Here is a 25,555-nt window from a genome sequence, read left to right on the forward strand (position 1 = left end):
AGCCAGATCCTCAGCCTTAGCCAAATGTGGAGTTGTTCGTGACAGAGAGCACTCACCATCGGGAAGGTGGAAGGCGGAAACCAGCTCCATCTTTAAGGCGCAGCATTACGCAGCTCTCTACAGTTCCCCCTTTTTGTTTTAGACACATCAGGCAAGAGTAGAGGTCTGATCTCTGATATTAGTTGTTTATATTATTTCTAATATAAACAACTTTTTGAAACAAAGATATGACTGCCATTTTTCAAACAGGCAGTACAGAACCATTTGTAGTTAAGCTTACAGGTTGGACCTTGCCCAATCCTTGAGAAACAAAGGTTTAAACATAAAGGGAAAGACCCCAGTTTGTCTGTTTGTTTTTACTTTTTATTTTATTAATTAGTTTATTCACTTTGTATCCCAGCTGTACCCCCCTTTCCCATCCCCTCCCAATCCTATCCTCCCTCCCCTTTTCTTCTCCTATGCCCATCCCCCAGTCCAATGATAGGGGAGGTCCTCCTCCCCTTCCATCTGACCATAGTCTATAAGGTATCATCAGGACTGGTTTCTTTGTCTTCCTCTGTGGACTGATAAGGTTGCTCTGCCCTCACATGGAGGTGATCCAAGAGCCAGCCCATGAGTTCATGTCAGAGATGGTCCCTGGTCCTATTATTGGGGAACCCTCTTGGATACTGAACTGCCTTGAGCTACTTCTGTGCAGGGGTTCTAGGTTATCTCCATGTATGGTCCTTGTTTGGAGTATCTGTCACAGAAAAGACCCATGTGCCCAGATTTTTTGGTTCTATTGCTCTCTTTGTGGAATTCCTATTTTCCTCCAGGTCTTTCTATCTCCTCCTTTTTTCATAAGATTCCCTGCACTCTGCCCAAAGTTTGGCTATGCATCTCAGCATATATTTTGATACCCTTCTGGGTGGAGTCTTTCAGAGTCCATCTATTACAGGCTCCTGTCCTGTTCCCTGTTTTCTCACTCTTCCAATGTCCATCTCATTTGCAATTCTGAATGAAGATTGAGCATCTTACTCAGGGTCCTCCTTCTTGCTCAGTTTCCTTAGATGTACAGATTTTAGCATAATTATCCTATATTATATGTCTAATATCCACTTAAAAGTGATGTGTGTCTTTCTGCTTCTGGGATACCTCACTCAGTATGATCTTTTCTGGATCCTACCATTTGCCTGCAAATTTCATGATTTCTTTGTTTTTACTTGCTGAGTAGTATTCCATTGTGTAAAAGTACCACAATTTCTGTATCCATTCCTCAACTGAGGGGCATCTGGGTTGTTTCCAGCTTCTGGCTATTACAAATAAAGCTGCTACAAACTTGGTTGAGCAAATGTCCTTGTTGTATACTTGAGTATCTTTTGGGAATATGCCTAGGAGCGGTACAGCTGGGTCTTGAAGTAGCACTGTTCCTCATTGTCTGAGAAAGCACCAGATTGATTTCCAAAGTGGTCGTACAAGTTTACATTCTCAGCAGCAGTGGAGTAGGGCTCCCCTTTCTCCCCATCCTCTCCAGCATGTGTTGCCATTTGAGTTTTTGATCTAAGACCCTGGTTTTTAAGTCCAAGATGGAGGCAGATGGCTCTTCCCACTTGTCTTATGTGTCCCTGTCAAATCCTTGATAGCATCTTGGCATTTTTTATTTGGGTGGAAAAAAATGTATTATGCACCAAAGATGCATTGCTCACTCATAAATTATTGGGTTAACAGAGATAGAACAAATGTTAAGGCTGTTTAATCTTGGTATGCCAAGAAGTACTATAGGTATTCATTTTGTCCTTCACCAGGAAGTTTCCTTGGATCTAATATTCCAGTTCTTTTTCCAGGACAAGGGATGATATATTCTTCTCTAACTACTTTTTGCTGAAATTAGGATGCCATTGTCAGGGTCCAGAAGGGCTGGAACATGAGACAAAGGCCAGGCAGGGGTTAGGGTAATGGGATTTTTATCAGAAACATCTGCTTTTTGTTTTGTTTTGTTTTTAGCCCACTGAAAAGACAGGGAGCAGTCACGTTGACTGGACTGGTTTACATCAGCTTTCACCAAGTCCAAGGCTTTCAGGTTTTGTAAGATGCCCTGATGCTGGTGTGGAATAGATCACCTTTAGAGTAGTTTGCAATCTGGTACTGATTTCTGGGTGGTATCTACCATCTGAGAGAAACTGACAAAACAGAAACAGACTATGGACAGAAGTTAAAGTTAAAGAACCTCAAAAACAAAACAAACAAATGTATATTTGGAGCTTTCCTGTCAGGAATAGGCAACAGGCAGGTAAGCTTAGGCTGTTGATTGGCAGGAGTACTTATCTGGAGTTCATTTGACCTGTGAAAGGTAGATAAAAGTTACCTCCTAAACCTGTTTGCTTTTTAATATGGAGCCTGTTAGTAAGGCAAGCCTGCCTGTGAATTTTCCCTTTTTCTTTTTCTTCTTTCTTTCTTTCTTTCTTTCTTAATTTCTTTCTTTCTTTCTTTCTTTCTTCCTTCCTTCCTTCCTTCCTTCCTTTTTTTTTAATCAGGGAACTCAGTAGCTCTAGAAAAGAAAGGTCTAGGTGTCATATGTGAAATGCATTGACCAGGCAACTGCTACTAAATCAATGAATCTACGGTTAACCATCAACACCAACAGAGATCTGAGAAGGATAAATTAGAGCAGGAAGTTTAATTCAAATGTCCTGTGTATCAGTTAAAATGACAGACTCTCACCCATTACCTAGAGGGTTGCCCTTGGCGCTTGTGGTCTCCATGGCTTTACCAGAGCCAGTGGTTGTAGGTCTTAGGCTGCTATACAGGGACAGCATTAAATCTTGTGCTACCACAAGGGGCAGCGACAGCCTTTGGCTGCCAGTCCCAGGTTACTCTGAGTAACCTGGGGACATTACCTTATTTTGAAAAAGTAGAGCAGTCAGCCCAACAGCGTCCACAGTCTGTGAACTGCCTTGTCAGCCACAGAGGCATGGGGCAGATTTTCCTGGAGGTTGACATTACCACAATCCAGCTGGAGTTCTTTTGCTTCGTCTTTGGAGGCCTTAGGGTAGTCGTTAGTTGCTGGGATCACTGTCATAGGAACCTTTTTCCATTAACTATTTAGACTGCCCTATGTAGCAGATCTCTGAGAAGTTTTGAGGGCTACTAAGTATATCTGACTTCAAATAAAATGTACCTGTTTTTAGCTATTCAAGGTTTATTCTTAAAAAACATATACAGAAGGCTAAACAAAGCTTGTCTTTGTAAATGAATTACATTTGTGAAGAACTTGATCATTTATAAGTTGACTCTTAATCTGCATATCTTAATCTTCTTTGACACTTGACAAATTAGTAGCTTTTATAAGATTACAATTTGCATTTTTATCCCTGTTGGATTGAGCCTTAAAAATAACTGAAATTTTTTGAACTGAAATTCTTTTAGTATAAAACTAAAATTTGAAATCATAAACATAGTCCATAAAGAGACTGGCAAGTTTAGTTTCCTGGTCCTTTAATAGTTCATCAGTACAGAATATCACAGTTCTTTTATGGCTAATTTTATCAAAAGAGCTAAAGCTTAACAAAGTTAGCAAAGACAAGGAGATTAGACATACAGTCTTAAATCAGTCTCTGTTATCATGAATAGATAAGGTAAGGAGATACATTCTGTAGGCTCTTTGTAAGACTGCTCAGGTCATTGTCTTCTTGTATCATAACACAGGAATATCCCAGTTTCTGCTTTTTAGCAGTTGTGGCCGAAATTTACTTGGCCTTCCACTGCACTGGGTGTTTGGGATTCCAATGTAGCCTTGAGCCTTTCTCAAGCAGAGCCTTCAAGAATAAAAACCATAATTTGGGTTGACATAGAGTTAGCAAAATCAATTAGTCAGAAGCAGAACTATAGGGGCTAAAAAGCAAGGCTAGCATATGTGAATATTTTCCCAAAACTACAGACATTGATGGATTGGGTCTTTGTTTTAAGATTATCTATGTAGCCTTTTAATTATTAACTTTGTGTAATAAGTTTTAAGTCAACTTTTATTATATATTATACAGATTTTAACCATATATAATTAATTTATAAATCCTGAGGTATATTATAGCAAAAGTTATAGGCAATTAAATTAAACCAATAATCTAATTTTATTCACCTGACATAAGACAGAAACTTTCCAACTCCAGAGCCAAAATTTTGATACAGTAGAACAACATAAAACACTATTTCAACATTACCCATACCCCCAAGATGTTTGAATCTCTGCTGAGCTGAATCCAGTGACTAGAAAGCACAGAGATGAAGAATGCTGAGCCTTGGCTATCAAAGCAACCATGGCAAGCTGCAGCAATAAATTTGGGCCTGGGAGGGAGGAGGGCACACAGAGTGGCATGCTGGTGTGGGGAGTGCCCCCATTGCCCCAGCTTGGAAGCATGAGAATTGGTCCCACTTCCAAGTACACCTGTTACTGTCACAGAAACACACACAAGAGATGCAGAAAGCAACCAAAACTGATACATAGAACTTGACCCAGAAGAACCGCATGAAGACAAGGAAAACACAAGACAAGACACAGAGCAAAATAACAACGAGACAATGACAACAATTCAAAGGCTCTCCAGTTTGACCAAATTATAGGAATAGGAGGCTTTTATTTTTCAGTTGCCCTCCCATGTAACCCAGATACCGGGGACACACCAGAGGTTTCCTGTTGAGGTCTTCCCCACATCCTAGCCTGGTTCAGTTAGAGTTCTATTTGGGCTCACAGTATGCCTGATGTACCCGGCTGGGCTTCTCCAAACCCTGGTCTTGGGTCCCGGAGCCTCGGTTGTGCAGCTTAGGCATTGAAACCCTGCCAATGGGCACCCAGGTTCCCGGCCTCGCTTATTTGTCAGTCCTCACTATCACCAGAGCATCCCTCAGGATCCCAAGGCAGGTCAGAAAAAGAACTTGTGGCTCTGGCCAAACTCCTAATTAACTACAAATAATCAGTGGGCCATGGGACATCCACCTGGGCCCTGGCTGGAGTAACGCATCCCCACAAAACCAGAACACATCCAGAAATCAGACGTCACAAACAAACAAACTTAAAGAATCTGTAAGAAAAAAAAGATCCTTACCTAGGATTCTTCCCTTCAGTATAATAATGTTGCTGCCTTTCTATCCCCACCAGAAGAAAGTGAAAAAGAAAAAAAGGAAACCCTGCACATGCTAACTCTCACACATGTCCCAATTCCCACAGTTCACAGGTAGGTCCTCCCTATCACAGTGGACACCTTTAAAAACACATGATGTTTAGTGACTGCTGCCCAGCTCCTTCCTTAGATTCTCTCTCAAAACCACCCCACCTACAAACTGCATTTCTTTCAAGGTCATAAATGAATTTTACTTTCTGAAGCTGATGGTCTCAGTGACCATCTGACCTGCACTTGCAGAAGTGTATGGCAAGGTGTGAGTTTTGTCTCTCCAATCAAGAATTTATACCATTCTTGATTTTTAGGACAGGATGTCTATTTCCTCATAAGCTCTGGCAACTCCTTGTGCATGTAGTATATCCTCCTATTCTCAACCTAGAGTTTTCTGATCCTGCACCTTGTTTGCAAGCATTTTTCTTTTCTCTCATGGATTCTCATTTTATCCAGAGTGTGGTCCTTCACAGTCATATTCCCAGCAAGTCTTCTCTCTGAACTTCCAATCTGTGCATTCAATTATTTGCCTATACTCTGTCTTGGATCAATAGGAACTGTAATGCATTTAGTGTATTCCAAGCAAATATGAAGACATAAACCCAATGCAGTCTGTAACTGTCCCTTCTTTCCACATGTTCATATGGTTCCATCTCATGATCTCTGTACTTTGTGTTCCTTCTTAAGCTCTATCCCCAAACCCACCAATCCCACTATCTGCTGGGAACCCCAACAAGTCTCACAGCCAGCTTGGAGATGATTCAGGAAAGGTAAAGAGTGAAACCGTGAAAGAGACCATCTTTGCAGGCACTAGGTCATGCCTTCCTGGGACTGACCTCAAGGATTATTTTTCTTACACATTTAAACGTGGTAAAACGATGGAGGAAAAGGGTTCGAAGGACAATTCTCATAACAAAGCTTCAGGGCTGGAAACAGCTAAATTCCTTTGCAAAGTGGCAAAGTCACTACGACCTTTACAATAAGAATAAATTCCATTGGCTGATAAACAGAGCTCTGAGCTAGGGCCTAGAGGAAGGATCTGTGATAAGCATAAAGATAAGTTGGTGGAGAGGCAAAGGTATGTGGGGGCTATTTCATAGGGCTGTGTTCTATCCACTGAGAGACAAAGCTCAGGATTAGGTCCTAAACAATGCTCAGAATACAGCTGGGATCCAGGTAGAGGCTGATTCCTAATAGACTAGCAAAGGATCACCAGACCTTTTGACCACATCACCCTGGCACTCCAGATGAGCAGGCATCATTCACTTCCTTCTGTGAAGAGCATAGGCCTGTGTGACTGACAGCCCTGATTTTCCCAATGTTTACTCTAAGTTCTGCTTTCTATGTGTCTCCTGATAAACTGCTTCTGGCCACCACATTTCAAATTCCACAGTCTTCTCCTCAGTATTCTGTACCATAAAGTTAGTGCTGTTTGTCATTTATACTGCTGCTAGTCACTATTATAGAAAGTGCCCATTTTAATTATTTGCTTTGCATTGGTCAGGTTTATTCCTCATTAAACAAGCCTTTGAGAGCAGGGAGCTTTGATGGTATTTGGCCAAGACTCTGGAACTCTACCAAGCACATAGTGGAACTGAATAAATGTAAGGAGGACGAACGAACAAACATCATTGTTTGCTTTCTCCTTTTAATCAAATACCCCCTGTCCTTTTGACTTCATTGAATGCTTTGGAAATCTCATAAGTATGGCTTGGTGTTTCTCAGCTGGAAGGCTGGGTCTTATCTCTCTTGTAGTGATGGAATAAGAGGACCCTAAGTTTAAGGTTCTCTCTTCGGAGCAAGGGTTCCATGACTGGAGGTTAGAACCTGAACTCACAGAAAAACAAGTCCCTGAAGCCTTTTTCACCTCTCGTTAAGCCATAGCTTAATTAATTCACAGGAGCATTGTGTGATTAAGCTAACAAGCACGTCAGATGGGTGGTAAGGGCTTGATAAACATTATCTGATAGCCCTTCTCTTCCCCATTGCCAATGTTTCTCAGCCTTCCTAATGCTGTGACGCTGTAATACAGTTTCAAGTTGGGGTGACCCCCTAATCACAAACTTATCTTGTTGCTACTTCATAACTATGATTTTTTTTTTCTATCTGGAACTGTAAATATCTAGCATGCAGGATGTCTGGTATGCCGCAACCCCCAAAGGAGTCTCAACCCTTCTCCCAAAGTTGAAAAGGGGGTGTGTGTGAAGATATAGCTCAGTTGCACATTGTAGAGTGATTGTCCAACATGTGCAGACCTTTAGGTTCAATTGCAATGTTATAAAAATGGCGGACTCAATGAAACCTTAAAATTGGTGTTAAAAACATCATAATGTGATGAAATTGTCACACCTTCTCTCGGCTTTACATGTTGCTCTGTCTTCCCTTTTCTTCTTTGCTTCAGTGATTTTGTTTATAACTGCTAACTAGTTAGTGCTCTGTTAACTTATCTCTGTCTTGTTAGTCTACATACCAAGGTGTTCATTGATCAGACCTGCCACCCAACATCCAAAGAGCCATCCTTCCATGACATCAGTCAAGTCCTTCATCTTTGGCTCTGCCACCCCATTAGATGGAAGTCTTCCCATCTTTGCTTTGCCCAGGAATTTGTTCTGTGTCTAGAAAGTCACTATGATCCACCTTTAAAGGTTCTTCCATAGAGAACGTGAAATAAATTTTCCATAAGCAGTTCTTGTTTAACAGTTTTAGGCAGTGTTAGAAGGTCCGTTTGTAAACTTCAGTGACTTAAGTACATTGCCACTGAGATATACAGTGAAATCATGATTTTTTTTTTTAATTTTAGTTTTCACCTTTTTCTACCATACATAGATATTTTTGGATGGTATATGCAGTCCATCATGCAAAAAACATTCAAAATGTCAAATTAAAGAATATACATAATGCTTCTTTCCCAATTCTGAACAAATGATAGTATGTTATTATAAAGATCCCCTACTTCAAGGGGAACAGGGACTATTTCTGACAGGAACTGAATGGCAGATTCTTTGACCTCCCTACTCCCCAAGGGAGGAGCAGTCCTGCTAGGCCACAGAGAAGGACTTTGCAGCCAGTCCTGAAGATACCTGATAAAACAGGGTCAGATGAAAGGGGAGGAGATCCTCCTCAATCAGTGGACTTGGAAAGGGTCAGGGAGGAGATGAGGGAGGGAGGGAGGGTTTGGGAGGAAATGAGGGAAAGGATACAGCTGGGATACAGAGTTAATAAAATGTAACTAATAATAAAAAAAAAAATTTTAAAAGATCCCCCACTTCTGTAAACTGATGCAGGAATCAGGGTTTAAAAAGTTGATTTCTTTGGACATGGAAATTTAAATCTCTTCTTTGTGCCTCTGCCCAAAATATTATCTATATATGATAAATGCCTTCAAAATTCAAAGAAAAGTGGATATCCAGCCAATTGTATTCCAAAAGAGACATACAGGACATAAGGAAAGTAAAAACACAACTGTGTGGCAAGCCTGAAGGATGGCCCCTCCAGGCTGGACTAAGAGGTCTCCAGGAAAGTCACATTTAGGGAAGACATTTAATTGTCACACGTGGTAGACACAACAATGAAGAAAATTATCACAGGGTCTTTATTCTCATTAGAATTTAGAAGGATTTGGTGATTCTGTACAAACAACATCACACACACACACACACACGTTGGTATCTAAGGAATACAAACTTAGAATAAACATGACTTCATTGCTTAATGGCTGGCTTGGCAGTTAAAAACCAGAAAAGAAAAAAAGAAACGCTGTTTTTCCAAGACCTTGAAAGACATCTTCAAAATAAATAACCAAGGTGTGCTTCAGGAGGAGGCTGTGTGCACAGGTGTAGGTGAGTTACACAATCAGGAAGATGTGGTAACGCCAGCACAGCTAGCGAATGAGAGGCCATTGCCACAAAAAGCACCAGGCCAGGGCAACCGAAAGGAAAAGAGGCCTTGGGAGGGTCTTTCAGACAGAATCCAGCCTAGTTTCTGGAGGAACACAGCAACTGCCAGCCCACAGATTGGCAAGAGCAGACAGCAGTGAGGAGGTACCTCAGGCATGAGAACTTCTGACCACTCCACTCTTCAGCACTTACATTGGTGTCACACATTGAGCCGATCAGGCAGGTTTATACTGCTTATGTGACCAGAACAAAACATCACAGGGTTCATCTGGATAGGACAATTTAATGCCGAGCAAAGCTGATTGTATCAGAAAATTTTGTTGCAAGGAAATTCAATTCTAAATTCTATCCTTATATGAATTACACAAGCATGGAAAGTACACTCAGAGGTTTTTGTACATAAAGGTTTTCTGTCAGCTGTAGACTATATTTCTGGGCAGTTTGGGCACAGCAAATGGTCTACACACATGTGTGAAGACCACACTCATGAAGTGAAAGTTTCTAGTTTTTTTTGGAAGCTCAGTTGTGTCATGTGAATATGCTTTTCTGTTTTGGTCCCAAGTGTGGAATGTGCGAATGTTCCTCCCCTTAACCCCAACCCGTGGAAAACAGCCCCCGTGAAATGTCAGGTGATGTTTGTCGGCTGGAAAATACCTTGTGTGAAGGGAATGGTTTTTGTGAGCTGGAAAACATCCTCCTGTGGACTCCGAGAAGGGATAAGTAGGAGCCCACAGATCATGAGACAGTGCTGTTTGCATCTCTACATTTTGCAGTGGTTTGTATCGCTTTGCTGGTTTTCACAGAAAGAAATGCTCCAGAGGACTTTTCCTGGGTTGGTGGAGATTTGCCACTTTGGCAGACTCGTGCTGTTTGGGCCGAGTCTGGCCACTATAGCTGACTGGTATCACTGCTGCTCTTACTTGCTGTTTGGTGGTTTCCTGCTTTGCTGTTTGACTGGACAGCTGGTATCCTGATGAGTGAAATTGGTACATACCCAAAGAAGCCAATGATCCTAATCGGCAGGAAGTAGTTCAAAGAAATCTTTAGCCCCCTTCCCCACTAATCTCCTACCGAAGGTCAAGAGGTTGGAAGGGAGGTAGAGGTGATTAAGAACCTTAAATAAAGTAGGTGTTTGAAAAATCTAAGCCTACACATTCACATGCATGCAAATGGCCCTCCTTTATGACTTCAAACAAATTTATGATTCCTTTTTTATTTTTTTTTTTTAGTTTTTTGATTCATGTTCAATTCTTAGAAATAAATTCTCCCTTGGACACTCATTTCCAATTGCTTTGTCACTTTGTCCAGTTTTATTTTATCAGAGGTTATCACTGTCTGAAGTAATTTCTGTACTTTATATATTTCATTTCTTGCTCCATAAGTCTCATGAGGGTAGGAGCCTGTCAGTTTTAACTTCTGGTTGACAGACACACAGCATGTAGCTGAGTTCTTAGCCTGGAAACTAGAAGGCCTTCAGAAAACATTGTTTACTTACAAATAATTATATCATCAGAAAATATCCTGGATTATAGATAGATTTTTTTTAATGGATGGGACATGGACCTCTGGAGCAGAAGTCAGGATAGAGATCTAGGTGTTGTTAGTTGAGTGAAAGAATTGAGAAGGCAGAGCAAATTACATCTAGAAACCTGAGAGAGTAAAAAGAAGACAAGCACAACCTTAGACATACTGTGCGGTAGGTATTCATGGGGCTTGGGGTAGCTAGGAAGTTCAAAATGTGAGCCTGAGCAAAGGTCTCTATCGTGGATTTAGATTTAGAGATCCTTGCTATAAAATCATTAGCTGCTGACTAAAGCACAGATTCAACTTTGTCAGGGAATAATACAGACTGCAGACTTCCAGAGAATCAAAATGGAAGGAAAGGAGTTAATTATTATTCTCAGCAACTTGAAGTAATATGATCCAAAATCTGAAGGGAGAGAGAACTACTGCTTATGAAATTCAAGTAGTTTATGAACATTTATTGGTTTCATATATATGTATATATAAATTATAGCATAGAATTCCTACAAATTACAAACTTTTTGGCAAGTGGCTTTGTTGCAAATAGAAATAAAACTATTAACTGTGCATCTTACACATGAAGCAATATGATGCTAGTAACATTTGTCTTCTAACTACGATATTGAAATCTATAACGTTCTACATTCATAGCCAATGTGCTAAGTCAGACACTTCACGTAACCAGGAAATATGCAGAGGAAACAATGCTATTAAAGTAGGCACATAGCAAGGAGCACAGGTCTGAGACTCTGCCTAATACACAATCAGACTTTAATAGTGTGTTTTAAATCCATCACCATTTATTTATTTATAGATCATTCTGTTGCTTCTCATGCATGTTCCTTTTAAATTTTAATTTCACATTAGTATAAAACTTATTATCCCTCAGTGATTCGGGCTCTGCCATATTGATGGCTTTCTAATTACCTTAGTTTGACTGCTTCATAATTAATATACTTCATGTACCAAAAAAAATGGATGGGTGATTTTTACACCCAGTTTAAATTATAATAATCTATAAGCTTTTTTCTAATGTGTGGAAATTAAGATCTCAGTTACATGGCTCTTTCGCACTACGCAGTCCCCATGGAAATGTGTTTACTGTGTGATTGAACAGCATGCTCATCAAAGGGAGCTGTGAAAGGATCAATTATGTAGAGCAACATCAGGAGGCGATTGTTTTCCATTCTGCTTACTCAACCATGCTGGCACACCTGTCTCTAATTTTGAAACTATCAATGATTACTTCACAGTCTCAGAGCTCAAATAACATCATTAGTCAGGATTTCCTACCTTTTCAGGAAAAAAAAAAAAACAAAAAAACAAAGACATGAACATTTTTTTAACCATCTCTGGGGTTTGTATTTTCCAAATTTCTATTCCCCAAATGAGTTTATTTTCCTTTCAGTAGTAAGAATTCCCAATGCCACACCATGTGACTTCGATGATAGATGAGTCGTATCTGAGAAACACCTTTACCTCAAGAACCATCCGCACTGGCCTAAAAAGTACTTTTCAGTGAATAGAGTCAAACTTTCGATAGAATGATGACTTCATAGATATGTTGAGACCTTGATAATGTACATTCTAATAAAGAAGAAGAAAAACATAGTCTATTATTTAGGAGAAATCACCTTTTTATCTCTAATGTATACTGAAGATTAATGTTAAAATACCCACTGTGACAGTCTCAAAGGAATTGTCTTAAAATATTGACCTTTGTCAAAATAAGAAGAGCTAATCCATGGGAAAAGATTTATTCATTTAAACACAGGAAATCTTGATCAATCATTAAAAGGCAAAATTGTAACACTGAAGTTGAAAACTGTTAACAATCAGACCTCATGTGCATGGCAGAGATGCTTACTGCGGTAACTGTTGGTTACTGCATTGCTGGTTTCTTCCGAGTGTCACGTATCCACTATAATTTGGTTGATGTTTCAACCACTGTATTTATTTTGTATTTTTGAAATCAATGAGTCTTAAATCTTTGCTTTATATGCATAGACACACACGTCAAAAATGCTATTATTTTGCATTTTTGGTTCTTGTGGGTTTTTTTTTATTTTCTATAAACATATCATTTATATAAGAAGCAGAATCTGTTCTTAATTACATTAGCTACAAGTTAGAGACTATACAATTTTAATGAGCATACAAAATAACGAGCTTCCACATGCTGTATTTGTGCATGCTTAGTTTGGATATACCTCCTTCTCTCTTCTCCCCGTCTCCTTGACCATTCCCCAGCTGTATTATTCTGTCCTGAGCACTTCCTTTTCTATGTTCATGAGGATTAATATCTAGAATATGTAAGTAAATGAAAAAAAACTAAAATGCAAAAATACCATTCGAGATATTGACCAATAACAAAATAGTTTTCAAAAAAGGAAATACAGTGCCTGATAAACACCTTAAAATTGTTCAGCATCCTTGGATATTAAGGAAATGGAAGTTAAATTTCTCCAGTGTTCCATCCCAACCCAGTCAGAATGGCTATCAACAAGGAACCTTTATTTTTACTTTTTTGTACTTTTTAAATTTTTTTTATTATTAGTTACATTTTATTAACTCTGTGTCCCAGCTGTGTCCCACTTCCTCATTCCCTCCCAAGCCCTCCCTCCCTCCCTCATCTCCTCCCTGCTCCTTTCCAAGTCCATTGATAGGGGAGGACCTCCTCCCCTTTCATCTGACCCTGTGTTATCAGGCATCTTTATTCAGGAAATAATAGTTATACACATTCAGAGAACACAAGTTGAAGTTCTTTATACCTTTGCAGTGCAAAATTATTCAGTTAAGCTAATGGACGTAGCCGTTGCCTCACTTTCTTATCATTTATCATGATGAGGTACTTGAAATTTAATGACTTTGAAATATAAAATTCATCCGCTGTCTGTAGGTTTAGATTTTTCTCCATACCTACTTTATGTAGGGTTCTGAAAAACTTTTACCTCCTTTCCAACCTCCAGACCTCAGATAGGAGATTAGTAGGAAAAGGGGCTGTAGACCTCTTTTCTCTACTTCCTGCTAATCAGGGTTGATAGGTCTTTAGGAGATCACCAGATTCAGTGGTCAGGATACCAGCAGTCCAGTCCAAAGGCCAACAGCAAGCAGCAACATGAATCAACACAACAAGTGTTGTGTTAGCTTGCAGAAAAAAAATAACATGACAAATGAGTCTTCAAAGAATCCAGAAATTTCTACTTCATAGCCCCTTTCTGGTTTTTTTAAGTTGCTTTTTTTTATTTAGCACTAACAATCTACACAATAAGAATAATTGTGCCACCATAAAACTAGAACTTTATTTTACATCAAACAATAGTCACACAAAATAACATTAAATTTCCATCAATATACAATAATTAATCAAAGTAGCTTTTAAATTTCCAGTTACACAAAATAACCTTAAATTTCTATCAATATAACAATTATACAAAATAACCTTAAATTTCTATCAACATACAATACAAAATAACTTAAATTTACACAAAATAAATTTAAATTTCCATCAATAAACAATATAAAATAACCTTAAAGTTCTATCAATATACAATACAAAGTAATCTTAAATTTCTATTAATATACATGAATCCTTAGCAAGGTAAAATAACACATTAAATGATCAAAAACATCAAAAACATCCTCCCCAGCTTTTGGGAGTGGGGAAGTCACATAGTCAAATATATCTTTTGGGTACCTTATGAAAATTTGAGATATTGGCCAAGTCCTGGGAAAGCTAGCTGTGTCTTTTTGTGTCTGTGTTGCCTGTCCAGTCTCTGTGTTGTCTGTCCTTTGGGTTATCTCTTTTGAAGATGATTTGCAGGCAAATTTTGGAAAAAATCAGTAATTTAGGTGGTCTGTGAGAGTAAATCATCTGGGCTTTTGTATCATCACCATGATGTGATGTAAGATGTATCTAAAAACCAACTCCTCCTCCTTGAAATTTTGTACTCTTTGATTGACAGGTCCCTATTCCTTCCCTCCTCAGCCCTCACATACCTTCTATGACCATGATGCTACTTCCAGTCTATCACTGCAGCTTTATTAGTTTCCACTTATACATGAGACAGAACTTATACATGAGACATTAAACATACCAACATACATGTTGGTATGTTTAAATACCTTTAGAAAGAACATGTCAGAAAAAAAAACCTCAAAGGTTTTGGTGAATCACTGGAAGTAGCTTTCTTCCTAAGCATTTGATTTTTTAAATCAGAAATAAATATAATCAGAGCTTAACATTACACGATCTGGAATCAATCAATATGTGGCTTTCAGTAGTATCTGTCTGTATTGGTTGGGGAGAGTTTTTTGCAAACTTGGCATCCCAACCATTTATAGCCCTCAAATGAAGAAAATAATATGTAACCCCCCTAAGCGCATGCAATAAATCAATTTCTGAGTGTTGGCATACAGGAGCGAGGGTGCAAATCTGTAAGGACGGACATAGTTGGTGGTATCAAGCATGTGTTTCCATTACCCCACATAATAGGCACTTACAAGGCAGATGGTTGCTTGTTGGTTGAAGAGCATTTTTAATAGGTCTCTGATTCTCTCTGATTTTTCCTCAATGTCCCTGGGAACTCTCAGTGATGTACTTATTCCTGGAATGCTCTCAAATGAGGGAGAGAAGCTTTTAGAGCGTAAAGATGTTTGCAGTGGTTTGTGCATGGACTGAATTGAACTTGCTAGCCCCATTTGTACTCCTAAAGCAAGGGAGGAATTTAAAACTATGTATCTTAAATAAAAATGTTCTATCGCATAAACGGCAAAGAACATGTAGGGACAGCAGAAATCTACAAACAGCATACAGAAAATTGGGGCAAATAGAAACCTGGATTTTGTCTACATGCTTACTGTTCTGTAGCAAACAGATCATTTGTGGCTTAAGGTTCTTCGCCTGGGGAAAAGGTGAATCAATAATGCCCTGCTCATTACACACACCCTGCAGTTGCATGTTCTAGGAACACGTTTTTTTAAACACCATAGTGCTATAAAAATAATGGTGAGAAGCAAGCACAGACTAGAGAAGAATGCTGCTCAGTCCACCACAATCCACCTGGTTTTTTGCTCCTCTTTAACAGACAAAGTAACACGAAAATAAAGAATGTGTAATTAAATGTTGATGACATAAAGTCTAAAAACAAAACTCCTCAAGTCTTGAGAGAGGAAGTCAATCTAATGTTAACCTTTGCAAGTCCATATTTGTAAAAACTTCTTGTTGGACCCTTAAGGGGAATCAGTTAACTTTCAGTTAGAGAGAAAATTTAACTGTGAAAGGTATTGAGTGAAAATTTCCTTATGTGCTTGAGGGGAAGGCCTCTATCTGTGTAGTCCATCAGGGAACCAACAACAGCAGACTTCAGTGTGACTCTGGCCAGTTTCTGGAGGTGAAACAGAGAGGAATTCAAAGGACATGTGTCAGACAGCTGGAAGTAAAGCCCCCTCCCCTAATCCACCCCAATCTTTCCCTCCAGGTAAAAGCAAATGCCCACCCTCTTACAAGCATGTTTTACACATGAAATTCAAATGTATATTCATCTGGAAGATAGGTAGGAGGTATAAATAGATGGACCAGAGTCTATTTATAAGAACAAACAAAAATGCTTCTTTAATCTGTTGAATACTCAAAGAAATTATGTGTGTGTGTGATGGTGTGCATGTGGGGGAGGTATGTATATGTGTGTGATGGTGTGTGTATATCTATGTAATGGTATGTACTGGGGTGTGGGTGTGTCATTCTGTGTGTGTATGTTTGTGTATGTGTACTATCTAGTCCATTGCTTGTGGTCATTCAATGTTTGATCATCATTTTAATTCAATATAAATCTGGAAATATTTCTAGTAAAAAAAAAGAATAATTTTCTTGTTAATTAACTAAATGTACTTCATTGTGTAGCTTTGAAGCTCTGCAGCAAATATTGGTATGGCGTTCTTTTGAAAACAACCTTCATAGGCACTGCTGGGGTGAACTGGTGGTTACGAAAGTGCTGAGCACTCGTTATTAGAATATTAATTACTGGAAGTAGATGACCAGCCTAAAATGTGACTTCTGGGCAAGTGTATCTCTTAATGTCATTAAAATCATCGCTCCTTGAAAATGATTACCACTCAAGACAAAACACATGAATTAACACTCATTAAACTTTTGTCCAAAAGACACTGCAGAACATATTTTATTGGCAGTTTTATATGTTTTATTTCTCTATGTATAGAGTGGACTGCCAAAACAATAATAATGTAAATCTGTGTTTGAATACAAATAACCCCTACAATGTTGGCTTTGATTATTAATGGAATTAATTATCTTCCTTTTGAGCACAGCTACAGCAGTTTGGAAACATGGTTAATAAAGAAGGAGTCAAATTTTAAAATAGCACACTTAATAATATTAATTAATTCCACCATGCAAAGAATGCATGGGAAAGCACTGCAGTAATAATGTCCCCTTTTACATAAGAGGGTGCTCTTCTGTGAGAGTGCCTGTCACTTTCAAATAGGGCATGAGTATCTCAGAAGAGCTGTCGCTTCCCGGAAACTAGAAGGCTGGATTATTTGCACAGTTTGAGTGGTAGACCTGTGGCTAGTCCGTCACAAGTTCCCCCAGAAGAGAGAACATTCCTTTGATATTTCAGTAGGTGCATCTTTGCAGGAAGAATGTCTTGAAGCCGTGTCGTTTCCATAACTCTTTGATGCAGTCATCTGGTGAGCTCAGAGTGAAATAAAGCAGGGCTGCTAATCTGGCTATAGAGAAAAGACAGACGCAATGTGGCACATGTCAGTATCCCATAACTCATAACCTAAGGGAGGCTCTCAGATGGTTTCCCTAAAAGCCATACAGAGTCCATAGAGACCAGTTAAAAAATATAATACCTCTATAGAAAATGGTGTATACGTGAAAAGTGAAGCAGAGTGTTTTACTAGGTCTGCATTACTCTACCAAAACAACTGAAGTAACCATAAGTTTATTTACCTCACACTTGGGGAGATGGCAGCATCGGATCAAATGCTTATGTTGCTTTGGGTCCGAGATGGGATTCTCTGGGTTGCAAGGGCTGAGAGAACAGGCCAGAGCAAAACCATGTAAACACTGAACTATGACTTAAAAGAGTACCCAGGGTGGCTGGGATCTCACAGTCCTGTGGGCATCTGTCTGTCCCCGGTGGATGAGACTTTAGAACCTTTCACTAGTTAGACATCCCTGATCCACCTGCACAGTCCTGTGGATATCTGTCTGTCCCTGGTGGGTGAGACTTTAGAACCTTTCACTAGGTACGCATTCCTGATGCACCTGTTCTCAATAACCTCACCATGAGGACCAAGTTTATAACTCATAGGCCTTTGGGGAATTCAAGCACTAGCTATCACAGCGTGGAATCATTATTGATCCATCTATTCATCCTTTGGTGGGCTGTATTAAGAATGAGCTAAGGGAATATACACCACACCTATGTTAGTATGGAGGAATTATCTCTAGTCTGAACTGCTTGAGGCCAGAGTTTATCTGACTTTATAGTATTCAGTATTTTTGTTTAATACTTGCATAGAATTACTGGTTGAATACCCAAAATCTGAAGGTATTTTTAAAAATCCTAACTCTAAAATGATCAAAGTCCCCACCCACAAAATAAGAGTGTTACCATTATTTGCCCACTCGGCTTCAGATTTCAAGGCTTTTTTTTTTTTTTTTTTTTTTATTCCAAATGGAATATAGGTAGAGCCTGTATGCCCCATACAGACATGTTAGTGCTTCTTCACAGGAGACTTTTTCCCTGGAGAGACGGATGAATCAAGTCTGAAATACGCCGTGATCTGACTTGGTTATTGCCCCCTGGTAGCTGTTTGTCTTCTGCTGGCATCAATCTTTTAATGACTCTTGTATAGAACATGAGTGTCTTCAGCCTAATTACCTGTGTCCTTCTTGTTATGACCTACATGTCGGAACACAAGAGATTTCCAGAAATAGCATCTTTGGCGTCTCAGATTAGTTAAGCTCACTTACTATGGGGAATACACAAATTCATCATAAGCACAATACAAAACTAATATAATATTTGCCTGTGTATCACATAGAAATATATTTAAGAGTCTCGGCAGAGGTAGGTCTTATAACTCTATATTCTCTTCTGCAGAGAACAGGAGTCTGAAACCCACCTTCTCTGGGTGCTTTTCCCGTTGGCAAAATAATGAAACTTAAAAAACCCAGAACTAGCAATTGGACAGTCACGAGAGCTGAGCTGGCAGCAGCAAATCCTGATTCTTTCTCAGTCTTTGCTTGATGGGACTTGTTCCCAGGAGAATACTATTCAAAGGCAGAATGCCTTCCTGGGAGTTCTGTGGTTCAAGTGGCAAGCTTTGAAGTTGCAACCCAACAGTCCAATTGTACAACAATTTAGATCAGCTCATGTTTGCATTAGACAAATTTCAGAAGCATCATTTCTGTTACTTAAAAAAATAGTCATACTTAGTAAACAAGTTACATCGAAATGCAGATTTCATGTTATAGGACATTTTATTTCTCATTTCCTCTCTCTCCTTATCATTACTTAGAAAGTAAGCCATTAGTATTATGGGGCCATTTAGATCAGGAGGTCATCAAGTTTCAGGTTTTCTTTTATAACCTTACTGGAAAGAAAGGTGAAAGCTACAGATCCTGTGCCCCCTTTTCCATAGCTGAGCACATCACAGACACATGTGAGCTGAGCACATCACACTAACAAGAGCAGAATCATGCCAAGTTTTCATCATGCGCAAGATGAGACTACCAATGTAAAACGTGCCTGGACTATGGAACAATACAAAAATTATAGAAAAATATAAAAACACAGTGAAAAATTCCGTGTTTCTCCTTCTCTAGCACCTGGGGAAAGATCAGACAGTTACAAGGTCTACTTTATTCTAATTTGAAGCCTTGCAAAACACTCCTGGTAATGAAAAACTCACTCCAACAATTTGTTAAAAATTATTTCTGGCTGTATTTCTTGTTGAGAAGGAGAGAATGATAGGGATATGGCTTGATGGTAAAGACCTCATCTTGCTTATGGAAGGTCATCTCCAATATGGAAGAGTAAAGGAAAGGATAAAGTTGGAAAAAATATAACTAAGGTAAAAAGCAAGTGAAATTTAGATTATTTACATCACATATATTTTAGAACACTAAAGAGAAATTCAATCTATTTTATTGAAAATGTAGCATTTATTACAAACTTAATTCTTTATTCTCTTACAGCATTTTCAACATTTTTCAGTGGGGTAAAGGTTGTTTCATGGAGTTCGGTGAATGTGTAAACAGATGTAAAGACAAAGGCCCCGGGTGTTTGCCAAGGTTTTTGTCATGCTCCTGTAATGCAGGCAACAGGCCTAACATAGAGTTAGTGCTCAATAAAAATGGCTGATGTTTTTAAACTATAAAGTAAAAGGAGAAAGGGGGAGAAAGAAAGGAACAGTAAAAAAGAAAAAAAAAATGGAAGGATGGAAATAGGAGGGGAACCGTGAACAAGCAAAATAAAAAGCTCAAACTTCTCTAAATACTCTTAATCTTCCACTGTAACCAAGCTTGTTGCTTAAATTTACTTTTAGTCATTAAAAGCCACCCACAGTCCCAGTCAGTCACTTCCCCAGTTTTGCATGAGATAGGCCCATGCTCCCACTCTGCACAATGAAACCCAGCTCTCCCAGCCCCACTCCACACAGTCCTAGAGACCACACTGTTCCTCACCATCCTGTGCCTCAGAGGATTTCTCAGCCCTCTCCTATGAATGAAACCATGCCATCTGCTTTATTATGGCACATTTGTTCACTTACCATGTGTCCTTAGGCTTCTCCAGTTTTATTGTACACGTGAGGGTTTCTTTCTTCAATGGGCCTTGAGGTGACTTCTACCTCTTGGTGCTTAGGAAGCACACTTCCTCTTATTTTAGTTTAGTTGGAAATGGCCATTTTTATTATAGTTTTTTCATTAATTAATTTATTGAATTTACATCCCAGTCTGACCTTCCTCCCCTCCCTTTTCTTCTCCCAGTCCCTCCCTCTCACCTCCTATGCCCTTCTCCCTTTCTTCTCGGAGAAGGAGAGATGTCTCATGGATATCAACCCACCTGGGCAAATGAAGTATCACTGGGAGCTTCTTCTATTGAGAATAGACAAGGCAGTCCAGTTAGGGGAAAGGGATCCAAAGGCAGACAACGGAGTAAGAGACAGCTCCTAACCTGCCCACATTGTTGCCGTGTTCTCTGTCTCTTAGCTTTTAGAAAAGCTGGAGAAAATATAGACATGAGCTGAATGTTCACCGTATGGAACTTCCTTGCCCAGTGCAACCATGTGGCTGACATTGAGAGTGTGCTAGGTGGAGTAGCACAGAGATGTCACAATGATGGAACACTGTCTCATTGCAGGACGAGGCCACTCCCACTGACAAACAGTGCAAGCCCGAGGCAGCCCAGGCCACCTACTCGACATCTACTGTTCCAGGCTCCCAGGAGGTACTGTACATCAATGGCAATGGGACCTACAGTTACCATAGTTACCGAGGGCTAGGAGGAGGACTGCTAAACCTGAATGACACTTCTAGTAGTGGTGAGTCGTTATAACAGATTGTATTTTGTGTGTTCATTTGGGGCTGTTAAATTTTCCAAACATAAAAGAAGAAAATGAATAGACTGTTGTAAACTAGCCGGTGACAGTGGGGTGAAAACAAGGCTATTTGTAAACACAGCATTTGTGTCTTTGCATGAATGTCTCTCTCTGTTGTCACAGCCTCTTTGAGCAGCAGCAATGCTATGCAATTGAATGATTGTTGTTGCTGTTGTTGTTGTTATTTTATATTAGGAAAAAATGTTCAAGCAGAATAAGAACAATTTTTTCCAAGTACTGGTTCACTCTGGCTCTTGTATAAGATTGATTTGTTGATGGTTTGTCAAAAATGATGCACTAGTTTCTTAATGTTCACAGAAGCTTGTGAGTTGGAGAATTTGAGGGAATGGAAAATTTATGAAATGTACATTGCTTTCACTAAAAACTCATGAAATGAAACAGCAGATGAAGCCGCCATGCCTCCCCAGGCAATAGGGTAGCATCAATAACGCTCTATCTGCAGAAAGCGATGCCTAGAGCCAGCTTGTATTTGCTCATGTTTTAGGAATTTATATTTCAAAACATCTCAAATGAATTAGGGACTTAAATGCTTGCTACAGAATCATTTATATCTTAAGAGATGTATATATAAAGGTAAGTTTTTGTGCCTAGATTGTAAGAATTTTTTTAACTTTAGCGATTTTCTTTTTTTTTAAAAAGCATGTATTTTTACCTTTATTTTTAAATTTATTCATCTTAATGTGCATGGGTGTTTTGCCTGCATGTATGTATATGTGAAAGTGTCAGATCCTGAATTTACATACAGTTGTGAGCTGCCATGTTAAGGCTGGGACTTGAGCTTGGGTCTTCTGGAAGAGCAGTCAGTGACCACTGAGCTATCTCTCCAGCCCCAGGAAAATCCTTCTTAATTATATGCCTTCTTAATTAAATTAATTAATTAAATCCTTCTTAATTTATTATATCCTTCTTAAAGTACAGGTAAAAATAAATTATATTATACATTCCCCTTTCTCTTTCTTTATATGAAAAAAAAAATCCTGTAAGTAAAAAGACAACTGGCAAATTGGAAAATTATTATTTATTTATATTAGAGAAAGTAAATACAAACATCCTTTAAAATTAAATGGGTAAAGTACTTCATACAACACGATGATAAAAACAAGAAGTAGAGCAAACCAGTTTGTACAATGATGATGAACATTCACAAAGGTCTAGGTTCAAGTCTCAGTTTTCCCACCTCTTTGTCACAGTGTTCCCTAAGACATATGGCAGTGGTAGAAATGTTGTGTTCAGGGCTGACTCCTCAGCTGTCAACCAAGATGGCCACCTCTACTTGACACAACCAGAATCATTTATCTTTGCTCCATCAGTCTTTTGTATGGGACCATAGAGCAAGAAAATGTTTTTAATTAAGAGCCTAAAGACATGGATGACAGAAAAACAGCACATTGGCTCTGCCCAGCTCACTGTGCTCCTAGTCTTTGCAAGTTCTGTCCTCTATTATGATGTTTATCTGATAAGGGGTTGGCATTAAAAATATAGAGAGAACTTGGTGGAAAAAAAGTAACATACACAAAGACAGAAAAGCAAGAAAACTCATACAGTATTCCAAAAATGTTGCTGTAGCTGTTGTTTTCAGAAGACATCAATTTGAGTCCTGATATTTACCATAGAATAGCAACTGGAAAGCCTTTCTTATATTTCAACTGATTCTCAAAAGAGAGAGCAAAGTTGTCTTTCAAATAAAGACTAACTAACAAACAAACAAACAAAAAAAAACAAATAAAATAATTGAGTCAAGTCTGACCAGATCATACAACCAGTAAATTTTCTTTCCTGTTCTTTTAACTGCTATCAGAAAAAACAGCATTGTCTCACTCTCCTGCCTCAGAGTCAAGCTGCCTGAGTTTTTTTCACCTTGCTTTTCCTCCCTAATGTCATTTTTTGTTTATCCTTAAAGTTGAGTACTTAGGACTCCCAGGTGTGGTCATAAACCCCTAGAAAACTCCTGAATTGATCCTGTGAAGTATATACCACAGTGAATGTGCCAACACACACACACACACTTTGGCTTCCACTCCTCAGTCATTGATGTTCAAAAGCCATGTCAGAATTCTAGAATAGAAGCCAAGTGTGCAGCTGCATAATTGGTGGGAATGCAACTTTTACAAATTCCTGGTTTTAATGTAAATGTGGTAATATTACATTGAGAACTACTTTGTTTGGTTCTCTCCTCCTCTTTCCCCTAAAAGCCTTCACTTTCGTAGAGTGATAGAGACTGAAAGGAGCTGCGAGATCCTTTAACAGCAACTCTTAACAGCAAGCTCTCTCTACCAGGATGGCACTGACTGTTAAATGAAATTTCTTCCTGCCAACCTCTTATGTGAGCCAAGGCGTCAAAGTAGAGGACAGGGACAGACCTAGTGACGTCTGGGAACAGACTGGGCCTGAAAGATCCCTTCATTTCTCTTCTCTGCCATCAGTGTCTTGGACATCAGTTTTCATGTTGTATACCACCCCTCCATCTTTGGTTTTGAAGGCTATAAAATAAGAAGCAGGCATAGCCAATTAGTGGCTGGATTATGGGGGGAAATAACATGTAGATTTGAAACCATTTAGCTCCTATATCCTTAAACCTTTGTATAATAAGATAAAGGTCACTTAAGGTCATCACAAAGAAGAGCAGCTTCCAAGGCTGAGAAGACTACCTGTGTGTTGCTGAGAAAGCACAGTGGGGTTAACCTACCATGGTTTGAAAAACTTGAAAAATGAGATGACTTTTTTTGAGCTGTGTCTCTAGACCTCCTGTAACAAAACAGCTAGAAAATAACCTTGACAAACAGTCCCTTTACACTGACACCAGAGAAATGTTCCCATGTAGAAGGACTTCAGCACCTGGTGGTGGCCAGGGGAATCAGAATAGCTTTTCATTCTTCAAACATGTAGAGTTCTTTTAACACTGGTATTGTTTACACCTGTCTTGGTTTTGTTCAGTGTTGTTTGTTTGTTTTTGTTTTGAAGTAAAGAAACACTGTTAGATTGATTTGGTACAGGATTTCGTTTACCTGGGGACTCTCTCCATAAGTTGTGAACATGTAAATTATGTTGGCTTAATACTTTATTATCTACTGTTTCTTCTATAACATGTTTGGAGTTACAGAGAGAGAGATGCTGTATGAATATGCATAAATCTTGAGAGATAAAAAAAGATGTAGCAGTAAATTAACATTGAATCAAATGCCAATGTAATAGGCAGTGGCTGGCTACTCTAGCAATTGAAGATTGAGAATTTTTGGTTTGGGGATATGTGCATCTGTGAAATGTGGAGAGCAGTAAGAACTTTGAGAGGACCCAGCACCTACTTCAGGGAGCTTACAACCACCTGTCATGGCAGCTCCAGGAGACCCAATGCTCTTTTCTGGACTCCGTGGAAGACCTCAATCCCAATAGAAATAATGACAGTCTTTGTTTTGTTTAAATGTCAACACTTTCAACCCTACCTTCTTCTACTGCTTAGCTCATTGAACGCTTACGTGTTTCAGGTATAGTCTCCTCAATAGAGGAGAAATCAGAACCTCCATCTTTTGCATGATTCCATTCCTCTGAATAATGTCAGTTCCATTTTAAGTGCCTAATCACTGGCTTAGTTGAAACTGATATTAATCAGAGTTTGTAATGACAAAATTAAAGAGCTACAGACACAGTCATTTATGTATTTTGGATGCTTGGGATGAGTGGTTTATCTGATACAAAAGCAAAGAAGGCTGGAGATGCAAGTGGCCAAACATGTGTTGAGCATACATTATTCCCTTGGTTTGATCCAGCCCAAAAAACAAACAAACAAACAAACAACAAAAATACAAGAAGCAAAAAGAGAACTAATAGAGTAGGATCAGATGGAAGGGGTGGAGGACCTCCGCTATCAGTGGACTGGTGGAGGGGCATGGAGGAGATGAGGGAGGGTGGGATTGGAAGGAGACGAGGGAAGGGGCTACAGCTGGAATACAAAGTGAATAAACATAAACTGTAATTAATAAAGTGATAAATAAATTTTTAAAAAAGAAATTAAAACAAAAAAATGAGTCAAAAGAAAAACAAAAGACAGGAAGAGCCCAGCTGATTCATCGGTGTGTAGGTCTACAATGGTTGCAGTAGCCTTTCACAAACTCCTGTTTCATTTTGAGTATAATATCCATTGGGAGATCTGGCCTACATTGGAGACTTCACAGCAAGGAAAGAGTCTGTCTGTGAGCAGTGCCAGAGTGCCCTTCAAATCCTTCGGTAGCCAGCCCACCATTTGTGAAGAGCTGGCAACGGCCTGCACCCAACGCTCCAAATCTTCAAATTGGAGTATTATCAAAATGACAGCAGTTACAATTGGTATCGAGAATGTGT

The 25,555-nt window shown here is 39.1% G+C and overlaps 1 protein-coding gene across 5 annotated transcripts in view; it reads left to right on the forward strand.

The window, feature by feature from the left end:
- Nol4 (nucleolar protein 4) overlaps positions 1-25,555 on the forward strand; it is a 345,385-nt gene that overhangs the window by 297,746 nt on the left and 22,084 nt on the right. For 4 of the 5 annotated variants that reach the window (XM_060377625.1, XM_060377621.1, XM_060377622.1 and 1 more), the window contains one exon: positions 20,962-21,142. In XM_060377625.1, coding sequence (XP_060233608.1) covers positions 20,962-21,142 — 181 coding nt within the window. The remainder of the gene's footprint in view (positions 1-20,961; positions 21,143-25,555) is intronic. The other variant, XM_060377623.1, reaches the window with a different exon arrangement.

Source organism: Meriones unguiculatus, chromosome 2 (assembly GCF_030254825.1).
Source record: "Meriones unguiculatus strain TT.TT164.6M chromosome 2, Bangor_MerUng_6.1, whole genome shotgun sequence".
Lineage (NCBI taxonomy): Eukaryota > Metazoa > Chordata > Mammalia > Rodentia > Muridae > Meriones > Meriones unguiculatus.